Source organism: Monodelphis domestica, chromosome 4 (genome assembly GCF_027887165.1).
Source record: "Monodelphis domestica isolate mMonDom1 chromosome 4, mMonDom1.pri, whole genome shotgun sequence".
Taxonomy (NCBI): Eukaryota; Metazoa; Chordata; class Mammalia; order Didelphimorphia; family Didelphidae; genus Monodelphis; species Monodelphis domestica.
In genome coordinates, this window is record NC_077230.1 from 82,565,455 (window position 1) to 82,592,677 (window position 27,223).

Consider the following 27,223-nt stretch of genomic DNA (forward strand, 5'->3'; position numbering starts at 1 on the left):
GCTTCATGAGTTCAAATCTGGCCTCAGACAATTACTGGCTATGTGATGGTGGGCAAGCCACTTAATCCTGTTTGCCCCAATTCTTTGTCTGTAAATATGAGGTGGGGTGTGGGGTGGGCAGCTACAGGGTACAACAGATAGAGTGCCAGGCTCAGAGTCAGGAAGACCTGGATTCAAATCTGGCATCAGAAACCTCCTAGCTTTATGACCCCAGGGGAAGGTCACTTAACCCTGTTTGCCTAGCTCTTTGCCCTTCTGTCTTAGAGTAGTTATTAAGAAAGAAAGTAAGAATTTGAAAAAATAAATATTACTAATTAAAGAATTAAACATTAAAATTAAGCAATCTAATTAAAGAATTTAAAAAATAATAATAATACCTTTTCCCCAACTATGCCCTAGGAGTGGTTTCTTGTGTTTTTGTTTGTTTGTTTTTAAGACAGGACACCTGTTAAATTTGAAGTTTGCCTAAACCTGAATGTTACATTTTCTTAAATATGAGAGGTATTTCTAATGTAATGACTTCTTAATTTTCTTCTAGTTCTGTGTTCTCCTGGGCACCATGTTCTATTGGAGTAGAATCGAATACTGAAAACAAGAGTGGCACCATTGTTCTTCATTCCTCCCAAGTCCCTCCAGAGTCGGTGCATGGACCCATTCATTGTCCTCCAGATACTATCCCTTTTGTGTTCCAGAGTCATCGAAGCATTTTCTACTCATCAAACTGCCTGGTCTGCCACTGCCAAGGAAGCACACCGACAGTCCCTTTTCTCTTCCTGGATCCCGTAGCTCTCACAACTAGGGTGTATCATCACTGTTGTCTCTTACTGTAATATTTCCATAGATTTCACCAGGATGCAAGATGCAAACGGAATGTGGACAACAACTGCTCCCATCATTAACTCACCCATTCCCTGTTCACTATTGGATCCTGAGACATTCAAAAGTCCCCTGATTCCTGATGTCAGCCAACCTGGCCTGTTTTGTTTGTGCAAACTCATCGTAGCTTGTTGGTGCTTTTCTAAATAATCCAATTCCACCCAAAGGTGGAGGGCAGAGGGAGTAAATGCTCCCTAGACCTTGACCTGTGTCATAGAGACTGAGAGGGCTGAAGGAGGAAGGAGGTATCAGTTACCTACTGCAATAGGCTTTCTTTTTGATTCCTCTGTGTCTAACAACTGTGGAAGCACTCGGTGTTCCTTTCATGGCTGTCTATAGTCTGTTCTCAGGGGCAATTACTTATTTGACTTCTCATACCATAAAGACCAAAATGATGAGTACTCTGCTCAGTGGCCCCAATTTTGCTCTTGCTTTGAAGCTTTAGGGGTCAATTCCATGGGTTCCTGTAGGCACAAAATAGGTTTGTGTGTCTAATAAATCTTGGTCTTACAGGTAGGTTTTCAAGCAACTGAACTGAACCCCTTTAAGCAGGGGAAAATGGGCATCATCGACGTCTTGTGATCAGCTTCAATTGGTGGGAATTTGAGGAGGGAAGTCAGAATATTTCTCTTTTGTTTATTTTCACACATCCTAAGGGTTGCGATTATTTCTAAACATTTCTATTAATAAAAAATGACTTGAGAAATTATCTTTTTTCTCTCTAGTCATTCATTTTTGCAAAATACTTAATAAGCATCTGCTTTGTTCACAGAAATACGGTATCAAGGGATTATAGATTTAGCGGTGAAAGGGATCTTTGAAAGAGATCTAGCCTGATCTTCCTCATTTAGAAGAGGAGGAACCTGAGCCCCAGGGTAGTTAAATGGTTTGCCAACACTAACTGTGCCAACACAGTGAGTAAATGAATCCAAGTCCGCTGAAACCAAATCCAGCCCTTTTTCCACAATACATGCTGGAAGAAATACCAAACTTGGCTTTCTTTGTTGGGGCTTTTATCAAACTTGTATTCTATTGAGGGATAACAAAAGCATAAATAGATATAATACAAAATATTAAATGCCATGTTCATTAGAAAGTTCCATTAAACAAATATTTAATGGATGTTTACACTGTGTGCTAGTTACTAGGAAAAGAAAAAAGCCAAGTATTTATTTCCTGCTTGCTCTTCAGGGAGACACAGGATATCTACATGTAAGTCTGAGCCAGAGAAGGAGTAAAAAGAGCAAAGGAGTTATCAGGGAAAGTGTGCTGCAAAAATGTGAGAAGGGAGAACAATATTTGGGGGAGATCAAAGAAGGCTTCAGAAAAGAGATGACATTTGATCTGGACCTTGAAGGGTGATAAAGCTGAAAAGAGACAAAAAAGGTGAGGAAGCAGCTAGGTGGCACAGTGGATAGAACACCAGAGCTGGAGTCAGGAAGACCTGGGTTCAAATCTGGCCTCACATACTTCCTGGCTGTGTGATACTGGACACGTGTGCATAGCCTTTGCCCTTCTGTCTTAAGAGTTTTTACTAGACCTATACAGTTTTTACTATAACCCAGATCAAACTGCCTGCCAGCACCAGGAAGGGGAAAGGAAGAGAAGAAGGGGATAAATTTAATCATATAAGTTAGGAAAACTTTTGTGGAAATTTGTTATACCATCTTCTTGTTAACAAATGAATGTTTAAAGAGTTTTTACTAGGACAGAAGGTAAAGGTTTTAAATTTTTTTAATTAAAAAAAGGTGAAAGGAGAAAATATATTCTGGCCTATTCACATATAAATTTTAGGAGAAAGCATTTTGAGTTCCAGTTTGATTGAAATGTATAGCACGTGGAGAGGAATATTGTGAAATTAGATTGAAACCAATTGATGGGGGTCTAAAATGTCAGGAACAGTAGGTTGAAGGGAGCCACTGAAGATTATTGACTGGGAAAATGGCGCAGTCAGACTTGTGGCTTGGGGAGTTTATTTTGGAAGTTTCATTGTGAGAGGAGTGGGAGTGGTCAGGGAGATGGGCAGCCTGGACAAGAAGGGATGAGAATCTGTAGCAGAATAATGGTAGAACGAGGAGAAAAAAGGAAAAGAATCAAAGACGTGTCATGGAGGTCAGCAGGACTTTGGAGTTGATCAAAGAGAGAGAAGAGGGAAGGATGACTCCCAAGTCATGAACCTGCATGGCCAGGAGAATAGTGGGGCTTGCCATGATGTTCAGAGGCATGGACTGGCTTGAATGGGGAAGGGAAACAATCAATTCACAATTCATTTTTGCACATGTTGAGTTTGAGGTGTTCATAGAATGGACATTCAGATGGAGGAGATATTCAGTCAGGAATTAGAGCTGTGGGACTGTGGTCTGAGAAATAGAGTTGTCGTTCAGTCATTTCAGTAGGTTCAAATCTTCATTATCCCATTTGGGGTTTTCTTCATTCAAATACTGGAGTGGTTGCCATTTCTTTATCCAGATCATTTTACAGATGAAGAAACTGTGGCCAACAGGGTTAGTGATTTACCCAGGATGAAAAACTAGCAAGTGTCTGAGGCCAGTTTTGATTTTTTTTGTGTCGTTATCCCCCCCCCCCCAAACTGCATATGACATTTTTGAGTAAAAAAGTAAATATTATGTTCAGCTTATGTACCAGCAACATCAAATAGATTAATTAAAAACTAAGAGAAATTAGAATTGTCTCTTCTCCACAAAACCAGATGATTGCTAGACAAACCTTTTTTGTAAGTATCTGAAGCTGGATTTGAACTTGCCTCAAGTCTCTCCACACTCCAATTGGTCTTCCAAATCAAAATGGTTTTCTTTTTATGCAGACCTGGCCATGACACTCCCTAACTCAGACTTGAGTAGCTCACTACTGCATCTAGGAGAATATATAAATACCTGTTGGTTTTTAAAGCCATATTCTTCAATTTATCTTTTTTCAGTCTCATTATACATTACTCTTCTTCCTACATCATATACTCTAATGCAAGCACACACTAGCAGCTCCTCTATTTCCCATCTCCTTGCCTTTGCTCTGGTTATCTCCCCTATGTGCAATGCACTCCCCACTTCATCCCTGCCTCATTGAATCTCTCAGTAACTTTAAGATGCAGATCAAAGAGCAACTAGGTGGCTTAGTGGTTAGAGAACCAGATCTAGAGATGAGAGATCCTGGATTCAACTATGACCTCAGACACTTTTTAGCTATGTGACCCTGGGTGTGCTTCCAGAAGTCACAATGAGATGTAATGGAAGTGCCTTGGAGAGATTTGGAGCATGGGAAGCCATCCTGTAACTGGTCCCAGTGTGCTAATCTCATGAAGAACAGAAGCTTCTTTTCTTGACTGTCCAAAAGGCCAAGAGTTGAGCCTATGCTGGACTTGTAACCAGTATCAGTATCCCAGGAAGTGAGAAGTAACCTTCAAGACCCAGTCCAGTAGCAGTGGAAAGGACTCATCCAGTGATAATGTCATATTTGAATTTGGTGGGACCCACATTTTGTGGAAACACTGTTAAGTCTGAGCTAACTCCCCCCAGAGACCAAAGGGCTGTGGGGAAAGGTTGGATGCTCTATATTCAGAAGAAATAACCCTTTATAAAAGAGGATTGGTGCTAATTGGCTAAATGGAAGTGGTGTGCTAACCATTGGTGGCTAACAGTAGAGGAAACTACATCCAATATGGTGGCTGCACCTGAGAGCATTAGAGAAGGCCCCTCAACCCTTCATGGATTTCTCTAGAGCCCAGAGAACAAAATGTAGCCAGCCTTCATCTGAAACAGAGACCAAAGTCAGAGAGTGCTCTCTAGACACACTAAAACACAGGTCTGACCAAGTCACTCTCCCACCCTGGAAGCCCCAATGGCTTCCCCTGGTCTCTTGGATAAATACATACTCCCATTTGGCTTTTTGTTATTTATTTTAATAAACCCTTACCTTAACTTTCTGAGAATTGGTTCCAAGGTAGAAGAGTGGTAAGGGCTAGGCAGTAAGAGTTAGGTGACTTGCTCAGGGTCACACATCTAGGAAGTATATGAGACCACACTTGAACCTAGGGCCTCCTGACTCCAGGGCTGACTCTCTATCCACTGAGCCACCCAACTACCATCCCACCCTCCACCCCAATTTGGCTTTTTAATCCCTTTACATTCTGACTCTAGTTATCATTCCAGGGCTATTGTACATTGTACATTCTTGCCGGTATAGCTAAAGCATTTGCTATCCCCTTTACATACCGTCACATCTCCTGATCCCACACCTTTGCACAGGCTCTCTCACATGCCCAGAATGTGTCCCTTCATATCTTTTACCTGATAGAATTCCTAGCTTCTTTAGAAAGTCAACTGAAAAAAATGGAAAATGAGAAGGTGTCCATTGACTGGGGAACGGCTGAACAAATTGTGGTGATGGAATACTATTGTGCTGAAATGAATGATGAACTGGAGGGATTCCATGTGAACTGGAATGACCTCCAGGAAGTGATGAAGAGTGAGAGGAGCAGAACCAGGAGAACATTGTACACAGAGACGGATACACTGTGGTACAATTGAATTAATGTTCTTCTCTACTAGTGGCAATGCAGTGATCCAGGACAATCTAGAGGAACTTAGGAGAAAGAACACTATCCACATCCAGAGAAAGAACTGTGGGAGTAGGAATGCAGATGAAAACATGATTAATCACTTGTTTATTTGAGCATAGGACCTGGAGTTTTAGTTTTAAAAGATTACTTTATAACAAAAATGAGTTTTGAGTGATAATATATGTATAACCTAGTGGAATTGTTTGTCAGCTCCAAGAGGGAGGAGGAGGGAATTGGGGAGGGAGGGAGACAACAAGAATCATATAACCATAAGAAAAAATTTTTAAATAAAATAAAAAATAGAAAGTCAACTAAAGGCAGGAAAATTCACTCAGGAAACCTGTTTGTTTTTTTTTCAATCTTCATATTCTGTAGCTTCCTCCTACCTGTAGCCCAAGGTCTACAAATGGACAGAAATTACCCCAGCTTTTAGGACAAGAACTCAATATTTGACAAAAACTACTGGGAAAATTGGAAAACAGTATGGGAAAAACTAGTTTTAGATCAACATCTTACATCCTATGCCAAGATAAATTCAAAATGGGCATATGATTTAAATATAAAGTGTGAAATCATAAATTAGGTGAACATAAAAGAGTATACCTGTCATATCTGTGCGAAAGGAAGGAATTTAAGACCAAGCAAGAGATAGAGAATATTGCAAAATGTAAAATGAATGACTTTAATTATACCAAATTAAAAAGGTTTTGTACAAAGAAAACCAATGCAACCACAATTAGAAGGAAAGCAACAAACTGTGAGAATATTTTTATAACAAAACTCTCTGACAAAGGTTTAACATCCCAAATATATAAGGAACTAAGTCAAATTCACAGATGGTCAAGGGACATGAATAGGCAGTTTTCACATGAAGAAATCAAAACTATTAATAAGCACATGAAAAAGTGTTCTAAATTCCTCTGGATTAGAGAAATGCAAATTAAAACAACTCTGAGGTATCACCTCACACCTAGCAGACTGGCCAACATGGCAGCAAAAGAAAGTGATAAATGCTGGAGGGGAAGTGGCAAAATTGGGACACTAATACACTACTAGTGGATTTGTGAATTGATCCAACCATTCTGGAGGGCAATTTGGAACTATGCTCAAAGGGCGCTAAAAGACTGTCTGCCCTTTGACCCAGGCATACCACCGTTGGGTTTGTGCCCCAAAGAGGTAATAAGGCAAATGAACTGAGATTTTTACATAATATGCAGGGAGCCAGACACAAACAGGAGAGGACAGACAATTGGGCCAGAGATAAACACTGCAGAGAGGCAGGTTGTTAGACAGATAAATGAGCCGGTCCAGAGTGGGGCAAAGGTTTCTTCTTTCAGGCACCAAAAAGTGGTGGAGTCAGCAGTGGTCTCTCCCTATTAGTTTTTCTGTTTTGCCTTGGAGGAGGGTTTTTAAAGGTTTTAAAAGGAAGGCAGAGCTCAGCACAATACTGTTTGGTAAAGTTAATATAGGAGGTGGGTTTTTTTTGGAATTTGGATTTCTTTCAGAACTCTTTCAGGTGAAATTTGCATAATGTGAATTTTCATTAAAAAAGCATCTGTAATAGGTATTTCATAAATGCTTGTTGAATGAATTTAATGTACAGATTATAATTAAAGGATGTTCTGCCTGATGAAATATTTAGCCTGGGGATATTCATCTTGACAAAAAGAAGAGTTGGGAGAGGAAAGAAAGGGAACGCTACCCTGTAAGAGCTGTCATGTTAAAATGGTGAGCCTTTTTCTGTTTTGTTCCAAAAATAACAGAAATGAACAAGAGCCTCAAAGATGCGTATTTTGGCACCATTGTAAAGAGAAACTCCCTCATAAACAGAGATGTCCAAAAACAAAGAGAGCAGATGGTTTCCCCTCTCCTGAGGTCTTCAAGTAAATGTTGGAAGTCCACTAGTCAGGTATTTGGTAAGACATTTTTATTCAGGTCCAAGATAGTGAACCAGATCAGCTCCTGGATCTTTCCAATTTGGAGATTCTAGGATTTCGAATCATTTGCCTTGTCCCCAGGGAGAGACCCCTTAACCATTCATTCCCATGGAGTTTGTCACGACAGGGACCTGGTGATACAGAATGTACTCCTTCCTCCCCCCACCCCCACCCCCCACCCCCCACTTCTTAGAATCTCTAGTTTCCCCGAGAAAAAGCAACTGCCTGTCTACAGAGGTTGAGGGGACATGACAGAGGATAGACTCTAAATGAACACTCTAATGCAAATACTATCAACAAAGCAATGGGTTCAAAACAAGAAAACATCTAATGCCCAGTGGACTTACACGTCGGCTATGGGGGGCGGGGGGGGGAGGAAAAGAAAATGATCTGTCTTTAACGAATAATGCTTGGAAATGATCAAATAAAATATATTTAAAAAAATAAAATAAAAAATAAAAAATGTAAAACTAAAAAAAAAAAGAATCTCTAGTTTCCTTCCAAGCTCAGGTCATTGATTGGCCTGGATTGGATGTTAATAGAATTAAGAAGAGTCAGAACCAGTCAGATGACCAGAATGAAAAGTAGTCCAAAGTTGATTGTCAACATCTACAAGGTCTCTTCTAGGAATATCCTAGGCATCCTTGGTCGGCCCTAAACTGCTTAACATTGTTATCAGCAACTTGGAGAAGAGTACAGATGGTATGCTCATCCACCTGCAGATCACAAAGCTGAGAGAAATAGCTAAAACATGGAAGACGGTCAGGATCCCGAAAGCTCTTCCTGCAGTAGAGTCCTGGACTGAATCCAAGATGAAATTCAATAGGAATAACTGGAAAGCTGTGCTCTTAGGTATTAAAAAACCAGCTTTCACCTATGCAAAACAGGGGAGCCAAGTTTAGGGAGCAGATTTTCTCTTTAAAAAAAAAATAGATGTTTTAATGGGCTGGAAGTTCAATGAGTCCCTTATATGATGTGACATTTAAAAATAATGTTGTCTTGGGCTGCTTTGTGAAGCAGCTTTTTTTTTTTTAAACCTTCCATCTTAGAATCAATACTGTGCATTGGTTCCAAGGCAGAAGAGTGGTAAGGGCTAGGCAGTAGAGGATAAGTGACCTGTCCAGGGTCATACAGCTAGGAAGTATCTGAGGTCATATTTGTACCCAGGACCTATGATACCTGGAATGTTTGAAGTAGTAATTTAAAAAATGTTTGTTATAGTATTTCTATTTCATATAACATTATATTACATTATTATATAATATATAATTATATATAAAATTTATAACGTTATATATTATGACACGGAATCTTTTCACATATGGGTTGGACTAGATGACCAATGGGTCCCCTTGCCACCCTCGAACGTCTGATTGATCCAGTTCAAATACTGCGTGTGATGCCAAGAATCATTGTGACACCCTGTACCCTCCTCACATAGTACACACACACCGTGGATCAATGACTGACACCAGTCAAGTTGAGATGCAATGTGCCTTTATTCGCTAGGTTGTACTAGCCCAGTGTCAGAACCCTCCAGGTCCAAAAAGACCTCCAGGATCCCTTCTTACTGCCACCTCCAAAGCCTACAAAGTCCCTGGGAACTCAGCAAAAAGGAAGGGAGAATTTCAGCTAACCCCTGAGCTCATCTTCTACAGAGCTGGCCCAGAACAATCCCTCTGGTGCATATTTCTCAACTTAGATGAATACTTTTTATTTAAAAAATCTACTTTTTATTCTGAACCCAGTTTTGCTAAGAGATGATTGTATCTTTGTAGAAGTGTGTGTACATAGGCATTTGTGCAGACACACACGCACACGTTATCGCTGTTTTATGCTATACAGCTTCAGTTACTCTCCTGGGTGTCTAGTTCAAGAGAATCTTACCTAGCGCTTAAACGCTGGGAAATCCATTCACAAATATCACGAGTTTTTACTCCAGGCAGCACTTGACATCAGAGGCGTCCTAACCATTTACTCCCCAACAAATACTGGCTTCCACGTAACACTGAGCTTTTCAGTGACTGGGGAAAAGCACCAGCTGTTTCCAGCCTCAGTAGGACAACTCAAGGCTCTACTAAGCTCCCGGGGATAGAGCCTAGATGTGGGCGGCTTCATTAAAAAAGGAGGATTCCAGGGAAGGAATCTCTCTTACCACACGGCTCAGCACCTTTTCTGCATCTTACTTCAGCAAACATACAGCCCTCAGCAATCGTGACTATAGTCCAAACCAAATTAAACTGCAGTTCCCATCTGATGTTAATGTGTTGGTAAGTTAATAAAAAAGAAACATATCAATAGACGATTTCCTATGTCAATATGCATCTGGTAGGGCTCCTCATGGACGAGCTTTGTGGCTGTATTTAGATTTGACATCACTGACCTGGAGCACTGAGGATCTTGTCCAGGCACACAGCTATGCTCTATCAGAGGCAGAACTTAAATACTGATCTTCCTGGTTCCCAAGCTAACTCTAACCATTACCTGAAGAACTGCCTCCAAACTCTTGGTGATTTTTATTTTAATTCCCTCTAGCTGTGTGGCTCTGGACAAGTCACTTAATCCCAATGGCCCTACCGTACCATTTTTTGCCTTGGATGTGATACGTAGCATCGATTCTAAGACAGAAAGAAATGGTTTAAAAAATAATAATAATTTCCCAAATTTCTGGAGGTTTTTTGCTAAAGAACTAGTTTCTGCCTTTGTTGCCTTGGCATTTCTTTCCTGCACACAGCTAAGGGGGATAATATTCTTTCATGATTTGATTCATTATTTGAAGCTTCCAAAATCTTCCCCCCAATCTCCAATCAATCGCAAACATACAGGCGGATTATTTAATTGTTCATCATAAGCTAATTTGACATCCACAGCCCCATTGGAACGATGTGGCTGCTAGGGACCCTCCTTTCTGAGCATTTTGAAAACCACCAGGCTCTCAGGCAGTGCAAGACAGGCAACCACTTTCAACAAATCAGTGTCAGAGGCAAAAAGCTGGCAGAGAGCGATGGCCAGGGCAAGACCCCCTCAGGGGGCTACCGCTGCCCCAGGACCTCTGGGGGGAGATCCTAGCATAGGGGCCTAGGACAAGCCTCGTGTGGGTATTTTAATGCCTTGTACAAGCTACGGTTCCTGAATGTGTCCTACACAGACTGCCCCTCGCCCGGCCACCACCCAGAACAGACAATTAAAACGAGCTTTCTTTTTGAGGGCAATAACAGCAATCCCGGGTCCTGGGTTTTCGCCACCAGAACCCTCGTCTGCCCTATGTGTAGCAGCTGCGTTGGTGGGAGGAGGTGGCACAGGGTTTATTTTTGTAGATGATGGCTGCAGGCCAGGCTAAAAACAGGGTTAATGCTGGTTTGGGGGGGCACTAATATTCCAGGGGACCCTAATCCCCTGATGTTCTTGGCTTTATTGTAATATTTAAATGAATTAATTTAACACAGGTGAATATAACTATGAACAAGATTTTTCAATAAGATTGTTTCAAACAGAATATTTGTACCACGTGGAAGATTGCAATATCTAGGAAGGTCCCAGATGTAGCAAATCTTCCTGTTGCTAAACATGAAGTTCCTTCACCAAAAAAAGATGATTCACAAAGGTAAAACTGGAACAGAGGGAAAGGAAAGAGAGTCCAATGCCACCGGAGAGATCTGAACAGCCAGGCACTGGAAATATTAGTGTAGACTATGAAAAAGGGATATTTACTCCTTTCAAGCTTCCAAAGAGACGAGCCAGACCCTGCAGAGGAATGTAAAAATGATGCCCCGCAGAGGTGAAGAGTGGATGGTTTTGTAACAACTAAACTGAATCTGGGGGCGGAATATAGAAACAGGAAGCTATGAAGAGGAGAGAAACCAGAAAGACTGAAGATCATCTCTTTCGAGCATGAGATCCTGCTCTGAGACTCTCTAAAGCATAAAGCTCTCTGATAGCCCCAGAGATGCTAGTTTTCTTAACACTCCCTACATTTTAGAGAATGTTTCACACAAAGGATGTGTACATTCAGTCAGAAGGATAGGACTCTTTCAACTGAGAGCAAGCAAGCCACTTCCTTGTCTTCTGAAGAGAGATTTCAAAATAACCCTAGAAGTACCGAAGGCCGAGATTCAGGGACCATCAAGGGTTTATGAGAAAGCCCAGCAACGAATGACCCCCATTGTCTATTGTCCAAGGTAAGCACCAGCTTGATTTTATGTTTGATGGGGGCCTATCACCAGAAGGTAGGCCACTAAGAGATGACTTCTTGTTGCTTTTTTTTTAAATACACTGGTAAGACCCACACAAAATTGTGGAAAGTTTTTGATCTGTATCGGTGACAATAAATGACAAAACACAGATCTTTTGAAATATTAAAATATTGACTCCAAAAGTCACTTTGGACATACTTTGTGGCTATAATACAATTGATTGATTCACAAATGGCATGTAAAAAAAGTTCTTTATTTAAAAAATCTAGAATATTTAGTAGGCAACATGTTTTCTATCTTATGAGTAGTAAAGAACAGTCCCAAGCAAATGCTATTGGCTACTTATTTAGAAAACAGAGAAATAAGAGGAGCCACACCAGTCCTTTTCATAAGACCAGTGGAATAATTTCAACTCCTCATTTGATCTGGGAAAGTGGAAATTCCACAAAGTTCCATGAGATCATCAATCTATTGCCCAGGCCCCGACTCAGAAAGTGGCAGGTGAAGAAAAGGCCAAAGAATTAAATCTGAGAGATGATGAGGAGCAATTGCTTAAAAATGGATGATTCAGCTCAATTCAACACAGATGAAAAATGTCACAATCTCTGTCCTCTAGAAGCTTATGAGCTAATGGCAGGGACAAGAGGTAACACACAAACGAGAATGATGCAAGGTAGAATCATTAGATTTACAGCTGAAAAGGAACACTGAAATTATCTAGTTGGGCTCCTTTCATTTTGATGAAGAAGAAGGTGTAGAACAGAAGTTCAGGGACTTGATCAAGGCTACAGACCCGGCAAGAACTATCTAGAATCCCAAGACTGAGAAAAGGGCAAAATGTTCCAGAAAAAGTGAGAGAAATGATTTTCTGTTGGTGGATCATGGCAGGATATTTCTTTCTTTTTCTTTTCTTTTAAGACTCTTACCTTTTGTCCTAGAATATGTATTGATTCTAAGGCAGACGAGGAAATAAGGGCTAGGCAATAAGGTTAAGTGACTTGCCCAGGGTCACAGAGTTAGGATGTGTCTGAGGTCAGATTTGAACCTAAGACCTCCCGTCTCTTAAGTCTGGCTCTCAATCCACTGAGCCACCTAGCTACCCTTCAGGATATTTCTTTTAAGACATAGCACCTGAATAAGGCCCTAGAGAAAGAAGGACCTCAATAAATGTAGATGTGGATGTAGAGTTGAGGATGTAGAATAGAGGATGAAACCTAGGATTGTGTTGGCGAACCTATGGTACACATGTTGGAGGGGGGCTTCTCCCTTCCCCTCTCCATGCCCATCTGAGGACATTTCTCATGCCCCACCCCTCGGCCCAGAAGCCAATGGAAGCTCTTCCTCCCTTCCCTGTCTGGGGTAAAGGAACAGTTCACATGTCGCATGAAGGGCAATTTGGGCATTCAAGTCTCTAAAAAAGGTTCACCATCACTGAGCTAGGAGAATGCAGAGCTAAGCAATTAGAGGATAAAATCAGGTGGGGGAAAAAAACAACCAAGATGAGGACTAGCTAAAAATCTCAGCCCTGGTGAAACCTAAAATGATAAACTAAAGGGATGGAGAAACAGTCTAGGTAGACATAGTACAAGGCTAAGTACAAGGAAGATTCCCAAAAAGAGGTGGCAAAGAAAAGGAAGAATGGAAGACAATGAGAAATGATGGGTTTTTCTTTTTCTAAGAAATCTTCCTAACTCATATATTGCTCCCTTATTTGTCCTACCCACACCCCAGAAGGGGAGAGGAAGAGACTAGTTATAAGAGGTAGAAAATAAATAGGGAGGAATTATATTCCATTTCCCCCACTGCCTCCTCTTTCTCAAACAACGCTGTCCTGTACCTTTGTTCAGCTATGAATTTCTATTCCAATGATTCTTGAGGAACTGCCCTCCCCTGTACCTTTGTGTCTCTCTCCTTCTCTACTCAATGCCCTCTCCTCAGAGATCTCTAAGTCAGTCTTATCTAGTGACACTCATATATACCTTTCTACCTTTCTGTTGTAACCAAGAGCAGCCTTGACCCCTCTGACAATCCAGCAATACTATTTTGTGCAACCCATGCTTTCTGGTCCCAAGCTGTTACTTTTTCACACCTAAACAATTCACTTTTAACAAATGCTCCCAAACAGCTTTGACACTGTGCTATAAAAGGTTCATCTCTTTTTTGCTTGTGTTCATCTGGAAGAAAGCCTTTCTGTTCCAATTCTGTTCCACCACCTCAGCAGCAATGCTTCTCACTAAAACAGGAAGGGAAAATTCAAATCAGTCATCCCCAAGCAGCCAATTCTTCATTGTGTCTACTGCTTGGTGGCAGAGGCAAGAAGAACTGTGGTTGGGGGATATCAAGTTCCAAATTTCCAGACATTTCAATCAAATGGACATTCTTTTTCCCCCAGAAAAATAATCTCAATAGAAAAATGCAGGATTATGAAGTCTCAAGGAAATCCACTGTGATGTTGATATATAAAGGATTGGGTTTCATGGAAAGCAGGTTATAAGAACAAGAGTTCAGTCCATCTGTTTGCCAAACTCGTGACACCTGCTGTAATAGCTTCATCCTAAAAATAAAAAACAAAGAGAAAAAATCGGGTCATACAAAATTATGTTTCTGGGGACTGACCTTTGCTGCTACCGACATTCCTGAACAAAAGTAGACAAGCATTCTTGGAGAGCCACCGCGTTGAACTGGACACATATTCTGTTTTGAAATCCTACACAGTAGGACAGAATGACAGGACGACCTGAGTTCCAGGCCCTACCTCTGATACTTATCAGTGCAGTTACACAGGGCAAGTCACTAAACCCACCAGTTTTATAGGACTATAAACTGAACCAAAGGTGCCAATATGCAACGGTTAAGTGGGCTTTCTTCCTTGGGAGTTCCCTCTCTGATTAAAATCACAGGCCTAAACCGTATTCCTAATCTCTATTATCATATTCCAAATTATAAGAGAAATGAGGATCCTGAAATGAAAAATTGAGGAAATTAGTTCATTTCTGAATCTCCCAACTCTGAGCACTTTCACTGGCTGTCCTCTATGCCTGGAATTCCTCTTCCTCTTCTTTCTGCTTCCTGGCTTCTTTAAAGACCCAACTAAAATCCTACCTTATGCACACACGCATGCACATATGCGCACGCACACACACACACACACACACACACACACACAGCCTTTTCAAATATTTCTAAACCTGAGTCTTGACTCTGAGAGTATCCCAAATGTATCCAGTATGCATCTTGTTTACACATAGCTGTTTGCATGTTGTTCCCCCACTTGACTGTGAGATTCCTGAGATTTTTGCCTGTTTTCTGTCCCTAGCTCTTAGCACAGGGCAGCGGACTTAGTAGGTACTTGATAAATGCTGGAGAACTGCTGGCAAAAAAGAGGATTTGGTGGGAGAGGGAAAAGGAGAGGGTGCTTCCTGAAAGGCAGAAGTAGATGCTTCCAATGTGCTCCTATGGAGGCTGGAAGAACAGATCTTATCTCAGTACTGGGTTTTCCGCCTTGCCTTAAGCACAGACCTCAATTAGTGGGTTTATTGCAAAATTCATTTCTTTATGATTGTAAAGCCAAAGCTTACCTTGCTGAGTTTACCTCATTGCCTTTATCTCTGGTATGGAAGATCATTGTGTATTTGGCTATGGAAGGAGGTGGCCGAGATATAGTCATGCCTTGTATCTCCACTCTGCAAAAGGAAAGGCACAATCTACTACTGAGCAAACACTAAAGAGGAGCCACACGGGGGTGGGGGGTGGGGGGGTAGATAGGGAGCACAGTGGATAGAGAGCCGGGCCAGCAGTCAGGAGCCTGGGTTCAAATCTGGCTTCAGACACTTCCTAGTTGTGTGACCCTGGGCAAGTCACTTAACCCCGCCCCCCCCCCCCCCCATTAATTATCACTCTTCTGCCTTGGAATCAGCACACAATATTGATTCTAAGATAGAAGGTAAGGATTTAATTTTTTAAATGCCATCTTGTCTTTTGTTCCTTCAAGGCCCAGTTCAATAAGAGCCAACAAGCATTTGTTAAGCATTTATTATGCACTGGAAACCTAAGAAACCTCCTCTGAGCACTCTTTCCTCCAGTTTTTGTAGAGTCCTTTGCTTAGAAATACTCCTTTGTCCTTATCAGACTCTTAATTTGGAGTGTTTTTTTTAAAGGAATAAAAGATCTTTGTAGATAGAATACATATATTTGTAATTTTTTAATAATTTACAATATAAAAATTATAAAATATTAAAACACAAAAATATATATTTAAAGGAATAAAAGATAGCTTTGTAACAGGTATGGTGCCAAGCACCAGAAATGCAAAGGGCATAGGATCCTAGAATTAGAGCTGGAAAGGACTTAAAGGCCATTGAGTATGGCTCCCATTTTATAGATGGAGAAACTGAGGCACAGGGTGGTTAAATAAATGACCCTGGAACACAAAGTCAATAAGTGCCTGAAGCAGGATTTGAATTCAGGTCTTCCTGACTCCAAGAGTACAGTACTTTATCCACTCTACCAAAATGCTTCTGCAATAGTTCCTGCTAGGCAGCATTGACAGAGATAGAGCACTGAGCCAGGAGTTAGGAAGACAGCTTCAGTTTCCTCATCTGTAAAATGGGCATTATAATAGCAACAACCTCCCACAGTTGTGACCATCAGGCAAGATAATAATTACAAAGCCCTTAGTGCAGTGCCTGACACAGAAGAAGCACTATATAAATGTTAGCTACTGTCATTATTATCCTCTTTTTTCTTTAAAATTTCCTTTTTATTATTATGAACTTGAGAAATAATAGCACATGAGTATTTCCCTCCACAAAGAAGAGAAAAAAGAAGCCTGCACAGGAAACCATGAATCTATATCTGATACAGCTTCTTTTGTTTTTAATATTGGTAGTTCTAACATGTCCTTGCTTTTCTGGGTCCCCTTTTGAACTTCTTTCTGCTTTCTTTTCTTTTTTCTTTTTTTTCCTTTTTTTCCAAATTATACATCAATGTAATTTTCAATAATCATTTTCTTTAAAAATTTTTAATCAACAATTATTTTCTGACATTTTGTGTTCTTTCTCTCCCTTTGATCTTTTCTCCCTCCCCAAGATGGCAAGTATTATTATATAGATCTTCTCTTTACTTTTTAATGATTCAATTTCATTCTTTTCTTTTTTTCTCTCCCTATCACTATTCCTCAAATCTCTACCCTTCCCAATTCTACTTTTCATCATACTTATTTAAAACTATGTTGTATAACTCCTAATTGATTGTAAGTCCCCTGATGGCAGAGACTGGGTTCATTGAATTATAGATTTAGATATTACTGAGTCCAGCCCTCTCATTTCACAGATGAAGAAACTGAGGTCTAGAAAAGTTAAATGACTTTACCAAAGGCAAACAGCTAGTAAATGTCTAAGGTGGGATATGAATCTTGGTCTTTCTGACTCTAACTCCAGCATCCTATTTACCACATCATGATAATTCTATTTTTCCCCCTATGAGTTCTCAGGACCTAGTGCATTTTAGGTTAAGTTGAATTGAATTAAAGGAAATTAGAGAAGGAACTGCAAAAAGTTGAAGAAAATCATTTCTCTATTCTAATCTGACATCACTGAGCAAACTAGACATCTAGATGCATTTACCAAAACTGCTTGTAGCAGTCCATGCAGGAGGCGATTATGTAGAAAGAATGGGGGGAGACTTGGCCCCCAAGAGATATTTATATGCCTCAATGCAGTGCTGGCAATCCTATGGCATGAGTGCCAAAGATGGCACATAGAGTGCTCTCTGAGGGCACATGTACTTCCTCTACTCCCCAGAGTTGGTTACTGGAAAGGCAGAGGGATTCCAGCAGAACTGCTTCCCTCCCCCTCTCCTCCACCCCTCAGCCCAGCAGCCAATGGAAGCACACATCAAGTACTAGGGCCACTCCCCTCCCCTTCTCTACACTGGCTAAGTACATCCCTTATATTCCCCACCTCTCTGTTCAGCAGCAAATGGGAGTGCACAGGGGGGAAGGTGGGTGAATCACAGGCAGCAGAGCTGGAGGGGAGCAGAGTACTCAGGCCACTCCCCTCTTCCTCTCTACCCTGGCTGAGGTCATTCCTCACGTCCTCCATCTAGCAGCCCAATGGGAGTGTTTCTTCCCTCTTCTGTGTGGGGTAAGGGCAGGGGGGCAGAGCATGCCCTGTACTCAGTGTGTGGGAGGGGCACAGTGCTAGGTCTGGGGATGGGGGGGTGGGGTGGCTGGCACTGTCTCCAGAAAGTTTGCCATCACTGCCCTAGCAGTTTATGAGGTCATTAGTGGACATAGCTTTGGGTCAACCACACAGAGCAGTGTCCCTGTCCTCTCCTTTTCTTTAATAAAGGCTGCATTTTTCTGCCAGCATCTTTTCAAGTCTCCTGTGTGCTCATTAGAATGACTTTGGGGTGAAGACCCCCAAGCTTCCACTTCACACATCTGTATTTGTTGCAAAAAATTTTTCTTTTTAAATTGGGGGTAGGGAAAGGTGGGAGGAAGAGAAAATAAATGTCTTTTTAATTGAAAAACATAATTTTTTTAAAAAGAAAAGATGTTGGTGTTAGGTATATATAGCCTTGGAGATTGCAATTTAAGAGCATTTGGAATTTATTTTCATTTTATAATGGGACCTATAGGCATAAATGGAGCCTATTTTTCATTTCCCTCAAAGTAGCTGGGTCCTCATTAATGTAAATAATGAATCCCCCTGAAGCAGTCACATTATTCAAATTTGTACCACATCATTTCTATTGGGATGGAACAATTACCATATTTTATATAATTATAACTTTAGATAGAACGGATTTGATATATATACGAGACTTCAGGGATTCATAATTTGCACTAATTGGGACCCTGCTATAATATGGAATTGATGCTAAAGTAGGCATCCCAACGCTAGGCCCCAAAGAAGGCCCTTCTCGGTGGATTCACCTTATTCTGAGATCATCATCTTCTCCGCCCCAGCCCCAGTAGTTGTTGGAGAATCCATTCACCATGGAAAACTGGTCTCTCGTTAGAGCAGTAACACCTCCAAAATATCCCTTATAACGCAACCTGTGGTTCAAAAATTTTAAAGAAAAAGAAAAAGATAGAGGGAAAAATGAGTGCAAAACACGTTTATTCCCAATAAACACTACAGATACTCTGTGTTTTCCTGACTGACATCCCGTGGATGTTTTAGTGACAAACCAACTGTCAGCTCCTTCCTAATCTGCATAGTGTCATCCAATCTTCAACTATCTTGACTTATCTTTTTTACCTTTTGTCTCCCTCATTCACCAAATAAAGTATCATCCTACCTCATCCTATTCTCTTTTAATGCTTGTATGTATATGTCTGTATATCTGTATATGTGGATGTAGGAATGAATTTGTAGATTATTATATATCAATTATATATTATACAAAGTGTATATTATTGATATATTACTTATATATTACACAAATATTATATATTAATACTCATGGGATTTGAACCCATGGCTTTCTGACTCCAAGTAGCACATTCTATCCACAATTCTACACTACCTACATTATTCCCTGACCTAGGATCCTTTGTGTTCAGTTGTTTCAGTCACAGCAGACTCTTTGTGACCTCATTCAGTTTTTTTGGTGAAGATCCTGGAGTTATTTGCCATTTTCTTCTCCAAATCATTTTACAGATGAGGAAACTTAAGTAAACAGGGTTAAGTGACTTACCAAGGGTCACATGCCTAGGTAGTATCTGAGGCTGGATTTGAACTCAGATCTTTCTGCCTCTAGACTTAGTGCTCTGTTCACTGTTCCACCTTGCTGTCCCTTGCATTTCCTACAATGTACTTAACCAAAAAATGGTCACAGATCTAGAACTAGAAAAAAACTCAAGAGGTCACCTAGTCAAAACCCTTCATTTTAAGGTGACTGAGATTAGGAAGCTTGTCTAAGGTCCCCCAGGTCATCAGAGGCAGGATTTGAACTCAGGTCCACACAATCTCCTACTGCCACCTTAATTCTGTCCTATAGGATTTTGGATTTAAAATTGGAAGAGTCCTTGAGAGGTCATTGAGTCCAACTTCCTCATTTTATAGAGGAAGAATCTGAGAAGTGTGTCAGAGGCAGGATCTGAACCCAAGACCTCCTGACTCGCACATCTAGCATGCTCTCTGCTACACCATGACTCTCATAGGGTATTGGTCTGAATGTCCCAACTGTTCATCCAGCTGTGAAGTAGATTTCCTTCTTTTAATTCTCAAGAGGAGTCTCAAGATACACCATAGAGAGCTCCAAGAGTTACATGAAAAGACTTGTGGCAGGAAAACTTAGTTGGCCTAAAAATTAGCCTTGCTAGGGGAAGCTAAGGGGCTTAATGGGTTGAACCAGGCCTGGAGACAAGAGGATCTGGGTCCAAATCTGGCCTCAAACACTTCTTAGCTGTGTGACCCTGGGCAAGTCACTTGCCCCAATTGTCTTACTGCTCTGGGACCTTGGAACTGATTTCTGGCATCGATTATAAGTCAGAAGATAACCTTACCTGGTATCAATTCAAAGTCAGAAAGTAAAGAATTTTTTAAAGATTTAAAACAACCGTTTCTATAACTTTTTTTTTTAAAAAAAGCTAATTAAAAAAACTTCATTAAAAAAAATTAGCTCAGTTTTCAAGGTCTTTCATCATCTGGTCCTTTCTTATGCACTGCAGACTGATCAAAAGCATCCTCAGAGAGGAGGATGGGAGGGATTTATTTGACAAAGCAAATGTCCTTAAAATTTTTTTTCTTTTAAACCCTTGCCCTCTATCTTAGAATCAATACTCTGTATTGGTTCTAAGGCAGAAGATCGATAAGGGCTGGGGAATAAGAGTTAAGGGACTTGCCCAGGGTTTGTCACCTTTGCCTCAGTTTCCTCATCTGCCAAATAAGCTGAAGAAGAAAATGGTAAACAGTTCCGGTATCTTTCCCAAGAAAATCCCAAATGCAGTCACAAAGAGTTGACTGAAACAACTGAACAAAAATGGTAAAAATAGAGATTTTTTTTCCTCATTCAACTACATGAAACTTCTGAAATCTATCTCCTTGGACATCAGATTAAGAACTTCTGATTCCAAGTTAGATCCAAATTTTAATTCTTCAATTAAATTCAACAACTTTTTGTAAAGACTCTGAAAATACAATGTTATGATTGATTAATTCAAACAACAGGCAAATGGAAGACAATCTCTCTCAAGTTCCTCCGGTTTTTCCTATATCCTTGTCAATATATTTTTTTAACTCTTACCTTCCGTCTTAGAATCAATACTACGTATTGGCTCCAAGGCAGAAGAGCTGTTGGGGCTAGGCCAATGATGGGGAATCTTTTAGAGACAGAGTGCAGTGCCTCTCTCCCCCTTCCCCATCCTTATCCCACACAGGGAAGGGAAGAAATGCTCCTATTGGCTGCTGGGCAGAGGGGCGGGGATGTGTAAAAATGTCATCTGGCACCTTGGAGAGGGGGAGGAGAGGGAAGCAGCTCCACCCAAGTCCCTCTGCCTTCCTAGTAATGAAAGGGGTGGGGTAGCCACATGCCTACAGAGAGAGCTCTGTATGCCATCTTTGGCACCCAGTCCATAGGTTTGCCATCACTGGGCTAGACAATGGGGGTTAAGTGACTTGCCCAGGGTTATAGCTAGGAAGTGTCTGAGGCCAGATTTGGCCTCGGGTTCTCTTGTCTTTCCATCCCATGAGCCACCCAGCTGCCCCTTCCTGCCCTGCCCTTTGAAACCTCATCTCTGTGAAATGTTTTACATCAGTATAACCAACAATAGGATTATTCTTTTCTTTATTTTTTAAATGATTATTTTTTAAAATATTTTCCCATGGTTACATGATTTATCTTCTCTCCCTACTCTCTTCCTTCTCTTCTCCCAGAGCTGACAAGCAATTCCACAAAAAGCTCCTTTCTTTACAAAGTTCCACTTTCTAGTCTGTCCGAGGCATAATGTTTAAAATATTACCTTGAAAGACCTTGGCCAGTTGCTCAAAAATAAGCATTGATTAAGGCCCTATAAGGCTAAGTGCTAGAATACAACGAAAGGCAAAGGGAGACACCCAAAAACAACACTGTTCAACCATAGGACAGATAGAGAAAATTCACACAGAGGGAAAATACTAGAAATCAAGGGCCTCAGGAAAGAGGTAACAAAAATGAGCCATTAGTAACTCCACTCCTACCTGTAGCCAGTGTTGTTTCTGCCAACCACCAGGTGTTTGGGCTGAGTGTCACACATATAGAGGTTATGATCATTCTCTGGTACCAGATCCACATCGTGGAATATAAAACAATCCCAGTTTTCTTCCTTAAGAGCTTCTAGGTAGCCCACGTTCAAGAGCTTGGCCCTGTTAAATTTGTTCCTTGCAGCCTAGAAGTATCAAAAGGAACGATGCAGTCACACGAGATTGATCTGACGACGTCCTACATCCTCACATTTATTTAATAGAGCAATCCTGTTTATTAGAAGACTGACATTTCAACAGATGAAGCGAGACTAAAAAATTATTCTTCTTGCACATCACTAATCGGCACCTCATTACAAAAGACAGCTATATTTTATAATATTTCCATATAAGGCTTAAATATTCCACTAGACAGTTCGCCATTCCAAAAACATAGGCAGGGCCCGCTTTGAGCCACTTTGTGTGCCGATCATCATAAAATGGATCGTGTTTTGGATCCGGATCCTCTCGTCTCCTGGCTTAGCTCTCTCTCCACTGAGCTGCCCAGCTGCCCCTCCACGTCTCCATTTTCAAACATCATTACAAGGAAATGTTGTAAGTCAATATAACCAACAATGGAATTCAAGTGGGCGTCAGAGTTAGCAGTTATAGACCTTATCAAGAAATCAATAAAAAAAAAACTAGATGACCACTAAGGTCACTTCTAGCTCCAGACCTATAATCCTAAAGAGATCTTTATGATGGCCAATAACATCCAAAAATAAAAGTTACAACAATGATAAAAGTTGCTATACTCATAAAAGAAAAATATGCCTCAGATTCTATAAAATGGGCACAAGTGTACATTCAACATTAATTTAAACAAAGGGCATGAAGAATACTCAGAAGACAAAAAAATATAACATTAGGACTTCATGACAAAGAGGGGATGAAATAAACATGCAGAATGAAACATATTTCTTCATGCTGCCAATTTGGGAATTTGTTTTGTTTATCTAGGTATATTTGTTGCCAGGGTTTTGTTCCACTTATCTTTTTTCCAGTAGGAAGAAGGGAGTTGGGAAGAAGATTAAATAAATCACTGTTCATTGAAAAAAAATTTTTATTCTAATTTTAAATATCTTTAATATATATTAATAATATGCAAATAGGTCTTGATCAATGATACCAGTGGAACTGCTTGTTGGCTATGGGAGGGGAATGGAGGAGGGGAAGGAAAGAATATAAATCATGTAACCATGGAAAAATATTCTAAATTAACTAATAAAATAAAAATGTTCAAATAAAAAAAAATCTTTGACATACTTTAAAAGAAGTGAGCATCAGAATAAATCGTCATCAAAAGAATACCAGGGGACAGCTGGCTGGCTCAGGGAATTGAGAGCCAGGCCCAGAGATGGGAGGGTCTATGTTCAAATCAGACACTTCCTAGCTGTGTGACCCTGGGCAAGTCACTTAAACACCATTGCCTAACCTTTACCACTCCTCTGTCTTAGAACCAATACAGAGTTTTAATTCTAAGACCCTAGGCAAGGGTTTAAAAAAAATAATTCCAGGAGTAACATAAGAAATGGTGTAAGAAATACAAGAAGATATGTTCAAATAGGTAACACTCAAAGAATATGAGGAAAAATTAAAATGGGAGAGAGGGGAAGGGGAAGAAGAAAAGGGAGGAGGAGGTAACTAAGAAACCAGAGGAGAAAATCATGAAAGCGAATTCAGCTAAAGAAATCTTGGGAAGAGATGATGACAAAACTCATTAAAAATAAACAATAGGGGGCATCTAGCTAGTTCAGTGGATTGAGAATGAGGCCTAGAGACACACTAGATTGATTCAAATGTAGAATATAAGAGTTTTTTTCAATTAAAATAAAATAAACAATAGCACAGAATATTTGAAAATATAGAAAGATAGCTGAAAGCTGCATCAATAAAGAGGTAGAGCAAAGACAGAAAAACAAACTCAGAAAATAACTATGCATACTCTTGCACCCAATAATTCCACTACTGGTCCTGTATGCCAAAGAAATCTTTTTTTTCCCCTTAATCCTTACCTTCTGCCTTACAATCAATACTAAGTAGTGGTTCCAGAGAAGAGCCATAAGGGATGGACAATTGATGTTAAATGACTTGCCCAGGGTCACATGGTTAGGAAGTGTCTGAGGTCACATTTGAACCCAGGACTTTCTCTCTCTAGGCCTGGCTCTCTATCCACTATGCTACCTAGCTGCCCCAGAATCATTATTTTTTTTAAAGCTATACAAAGTTTAGTTGATGCATTTTCCTTAAAGGAATCTATTTCTTTACTGTAAGGACCTTAGAAATCTGTCATCCAATCTCCTTCCTTTTACAGACAACTAAAGTCATACTACTAACAAATATATAACAACTATATATATTATATTACATAAGATACATTTTGTCATTATTAAAATTAATGACATAAATTTGCTATTCTAAATAATGACACATAAAAAAATTCTCTCTTAATACCGTCCACCCCCACTTTTTGTTAGTGATATAGAGAATACATATAATTTTTATATCTTTTTTCTTGCACTTTATATTAGTATTTTAAGAGTCTGTATATAAATTCATTATGCTATACTTTTCCAAGAAAACTGTGAAGTCTTTCACAACTAGATGATACCCTGGTAAGCTGATAAAATATTTAAAAAAATAAAATTGATCGATGGCAATAAAAAGGCAATAGTACATCTATTATAATTAACTACTGAGACACAAAATGCAAAGTAGCCAATGATGGAGCCTGCCTATTCGGGACTTCCAAAGTCACTGTACAACAAAAGGCACTAGAGTACATGCGATAATCAAATAACAGCTTCTTCCTAGTCCTTGCTCATATAATAATCAGTTTTGATTCTGAAAAAAAAAAACCCTACATATGTGGCATACAATAAATATTCTGGGAAATATTAAGGTGAGATTTTAATCAAACTTTTTACTTGAACTTTGCTTAGTAGTCAATAAAGAGTCCTTCAAAATTTTTGAGCATATGAGTGGTGTGACCAGATCTTTCTTATAACCTATAAAGGGTGAATTGGAGGATGCTGATATGGGAAATGCAAAAGACCAATTAGGTTACTGCAGAGGTCTAGGAAGGTAATTCATGAAAGCACTTGTTAGAATTAAATTAATATTCCTACACAGATATATATTTTACAAAGTTTATTAATAGAAAGGTTAGATAAGACTAAAGTTAAATCTCGCTGCCTTACTCTAAGATTTCAAACCACATGTCCTAGCCTTCATTTATGTTTTTCTCCCCTCACTTGTCTCTCCAGCCCCATGTCTGTCCAAGAAGGCAAAAGCCCAGGAAAGACCTGCCCCCTCCCTTTTATTGACATACAACCTGTAATGGATGTAAACCTGGCGTAATTGTGTTATGTGAGCAATGTTGACGGATAGTTCAGGCTACTCAGGAAGGGGAGGGGATAAGATCCCCTTGGCACACACTCCTAATAAAAAAACAGCAAAGAAAAATAATAGAATGTGCATACTATGGAATTTAAAAAATTTCCTTTTTCCTCTTCAGAGATTAAAAAAAATAATAGCAATTTTACTCAAGCAAGGTTGAATGATGGCAATTTTACCCAAGAAGAGTTAGAAAGATGACCATGTAGTGAAATAGACCCTCCCAAAGTCCATTTTTAGGACCAAGAGGATCAACTCTAGTAACTGCTCACCTGGTGAATGACATAGATGCCATATTCCACTTGCTGCCTCTGCAAGAAGGGATGGAGATGCTCCAGCAGGTACAATAAGTGTATCTCTCTATTCCGGTGTGGAATGAGGATAGCAACCCGCTGTAAAGCCTTACAGTCTTCTGGGTGGTAATGGCCATTCTGAACTTTAGGATTCTCTTTCTGTACTTCTTCCCATGTGAGATTTGACTTGAAAATGAGTTTGCTGGGTCCTCCTAAATAACACACATAGGAATCAACAAGTCTAGTTTCCAAATTGTCAATGTGCCTAGAGATGAAATTGTCATACCCCACACACTAAGGGAAAACATAATTCTGGCTTCTACTAGGAAAGAAAAGTAGGAGAAAGACTCGGGTACTTTTCTGTTCTAAAACTCTGTCATTGTACAGTTGTTTTCCTACATGTCTGACTCTTCCTGACCCCATTTGTGATTTTCTTGGTGAAAATACTGGAATGGTTTGCCATTTCCTTCTACATCTCATTTAACGATGAGGAAACCAAGGCAATCATAGTTAAGTGACTTGCCCAGGGTCACACAACCAAGTGTTTGAAGCCAAATTTGAATTCAGGAATGAGTTTCCCTGATTTCAGATTTAGTACTCCATCCACTGGGCCACCGATGATCCTCTAATAGTTTTAATTTAAGCTCTGTCAACGCACAATAATATCCTTGTGCAATAAGATTAAAATTCTAATTAAACCCACCCCTAGATCTATATCCCAACAAGATAAAAAGAGCCAATGAACTCATATGTTTAAAAATATTAATAGTAGCTCTTTTGGTAGAAACAAAAACACTGAAAACCAAGGAAGTACTCATCGATTGGAAAATGGTTAGACAAATTATGGTATATGCATGTAATGCATATTATTATTCCATAAGAAATGTTAAAAATAGTTTAAGAGAAAACTAGGAAGAACTATATGAATCAATGCAGTGAAGGGAACAGAAAGAGAATAATTTATATAATAACATTAAATGGAAAAATAACTTGAAAGTCTTGAAAATTCTGAAAAATGCCAAGACAAACCATGATTCCAGAGGCCCAACGATGGAGGGCACCGCCCATCTAACGACAGAGGGGTTATGGACTCAAGACATGGAAAGAAATAAACATTCTGGCATTGCCCCAAGTGGGTCTTTGCTTTACTTGGCTGTGCATTTCCATTTTACTTGGGATAGGGAAGAAGGTAGAGAAAATAAATGTTTGTTCATCGAAAAACAAATTTTTTAAACTGTAATTACATAATGTTTGAGACAATATAGTCAGTATGGCATAGTGAAAAGGGTACTGGATTTGGAGCGAGACAGTAAAAAGATCACTAAAGACCTGGGCGTAAGTCTTACCTCTGGCACTGTTTCTGAGACCCTGAACTATGACCACTGACAGCTCAGCTTCCTTATCTATACAATGAGAGGGGCTGGACTTGACAAGCCACAGAGTTGTTAACAATTCTAACACTAGCTAACCTTGTAACTAATGTAACTAACATCTGCACACTCTGAGCGGCTATCTATGTGACATCCCAAAAGCAAATGGTTAACATATTTAGCGCTTTTTAGGATTTACAAAAGTCTTTCGGGTCTTTTCTTTTCAAGACTTTTTCAGCTCAAAAGTCCTTTCCAGGGGAACTTATGAGAAAGAGCAGCACTGTCCACATCCAGAGAAAGGGCCGTGGGAAGAGAAATGTAGAAGGAAAGCACGGTCGATCAATCGTGTAGTT

The 27,223-nt window shown here is 39.9% G+C and overlaps 2 protein-coding genes across 4 annotated transcripts in view; one reads left to right on the forward strand and one right to left on the reverse strand.

Annotated features, from left to right (window-relative positions):
* The window catches only part of UPK1B (uroplakin 1B), a 37,006-nt gene extending 35,421 nt beyond the window's left edge, over positions 1–1,585 (forward strand). Inside the window, exon 8 of the mRNA XM_001363019.5 lies at positions 539–1,585. Coding sequence (XP_001363056.1) covers positions 539–589 — 51 coding nt within the window. The 3' untranslated portion in view covers positions 590–1,585. The remainder of the gene's footprint in view (positions 1–538) is intronic.
* A 4,530-nt stretch (positions 1,586–6,115) lies between these two features.
* Positions 6,116–27,223, reverse strand: part of B4GALT4 (beta-1,4-galactosyltransferase 4) — a 50,976-nt gene continuing 29,868 nt past the window's right edge. For 2 of the 3 annotated variants that reach the window (XM_001369830.4, XM_056793492.1), the window contains exons 3-7: positions 25,480–25,712; positions 21,770–21,957; positions 18,520–18,642; positions 15,161–15,265; positions 6,116–14,136 (exon numbers count right to left, since the gene is read on the reverse strand). In XM_001369830.4, the coding sequence (XP_001369867.1) occupies positions 14,004–14,136; positions 15,161–15,265; positions 18,520–18,642; positions 21,770–21,957; positions 25,480–25,712 (782 nt within the window). In that variant the 3' untranslated portion in view covers positions 6,116–14,003. The remainder of the gene's footprint in view (positions 14,137–15,160; positions 15,266–18,519; positions 18,643–21,769; positions 21,958–25,479; positions 25,713–27,223) is intronic. The other variant, XM_056793493.1, reaches the window with a different exon arrangement.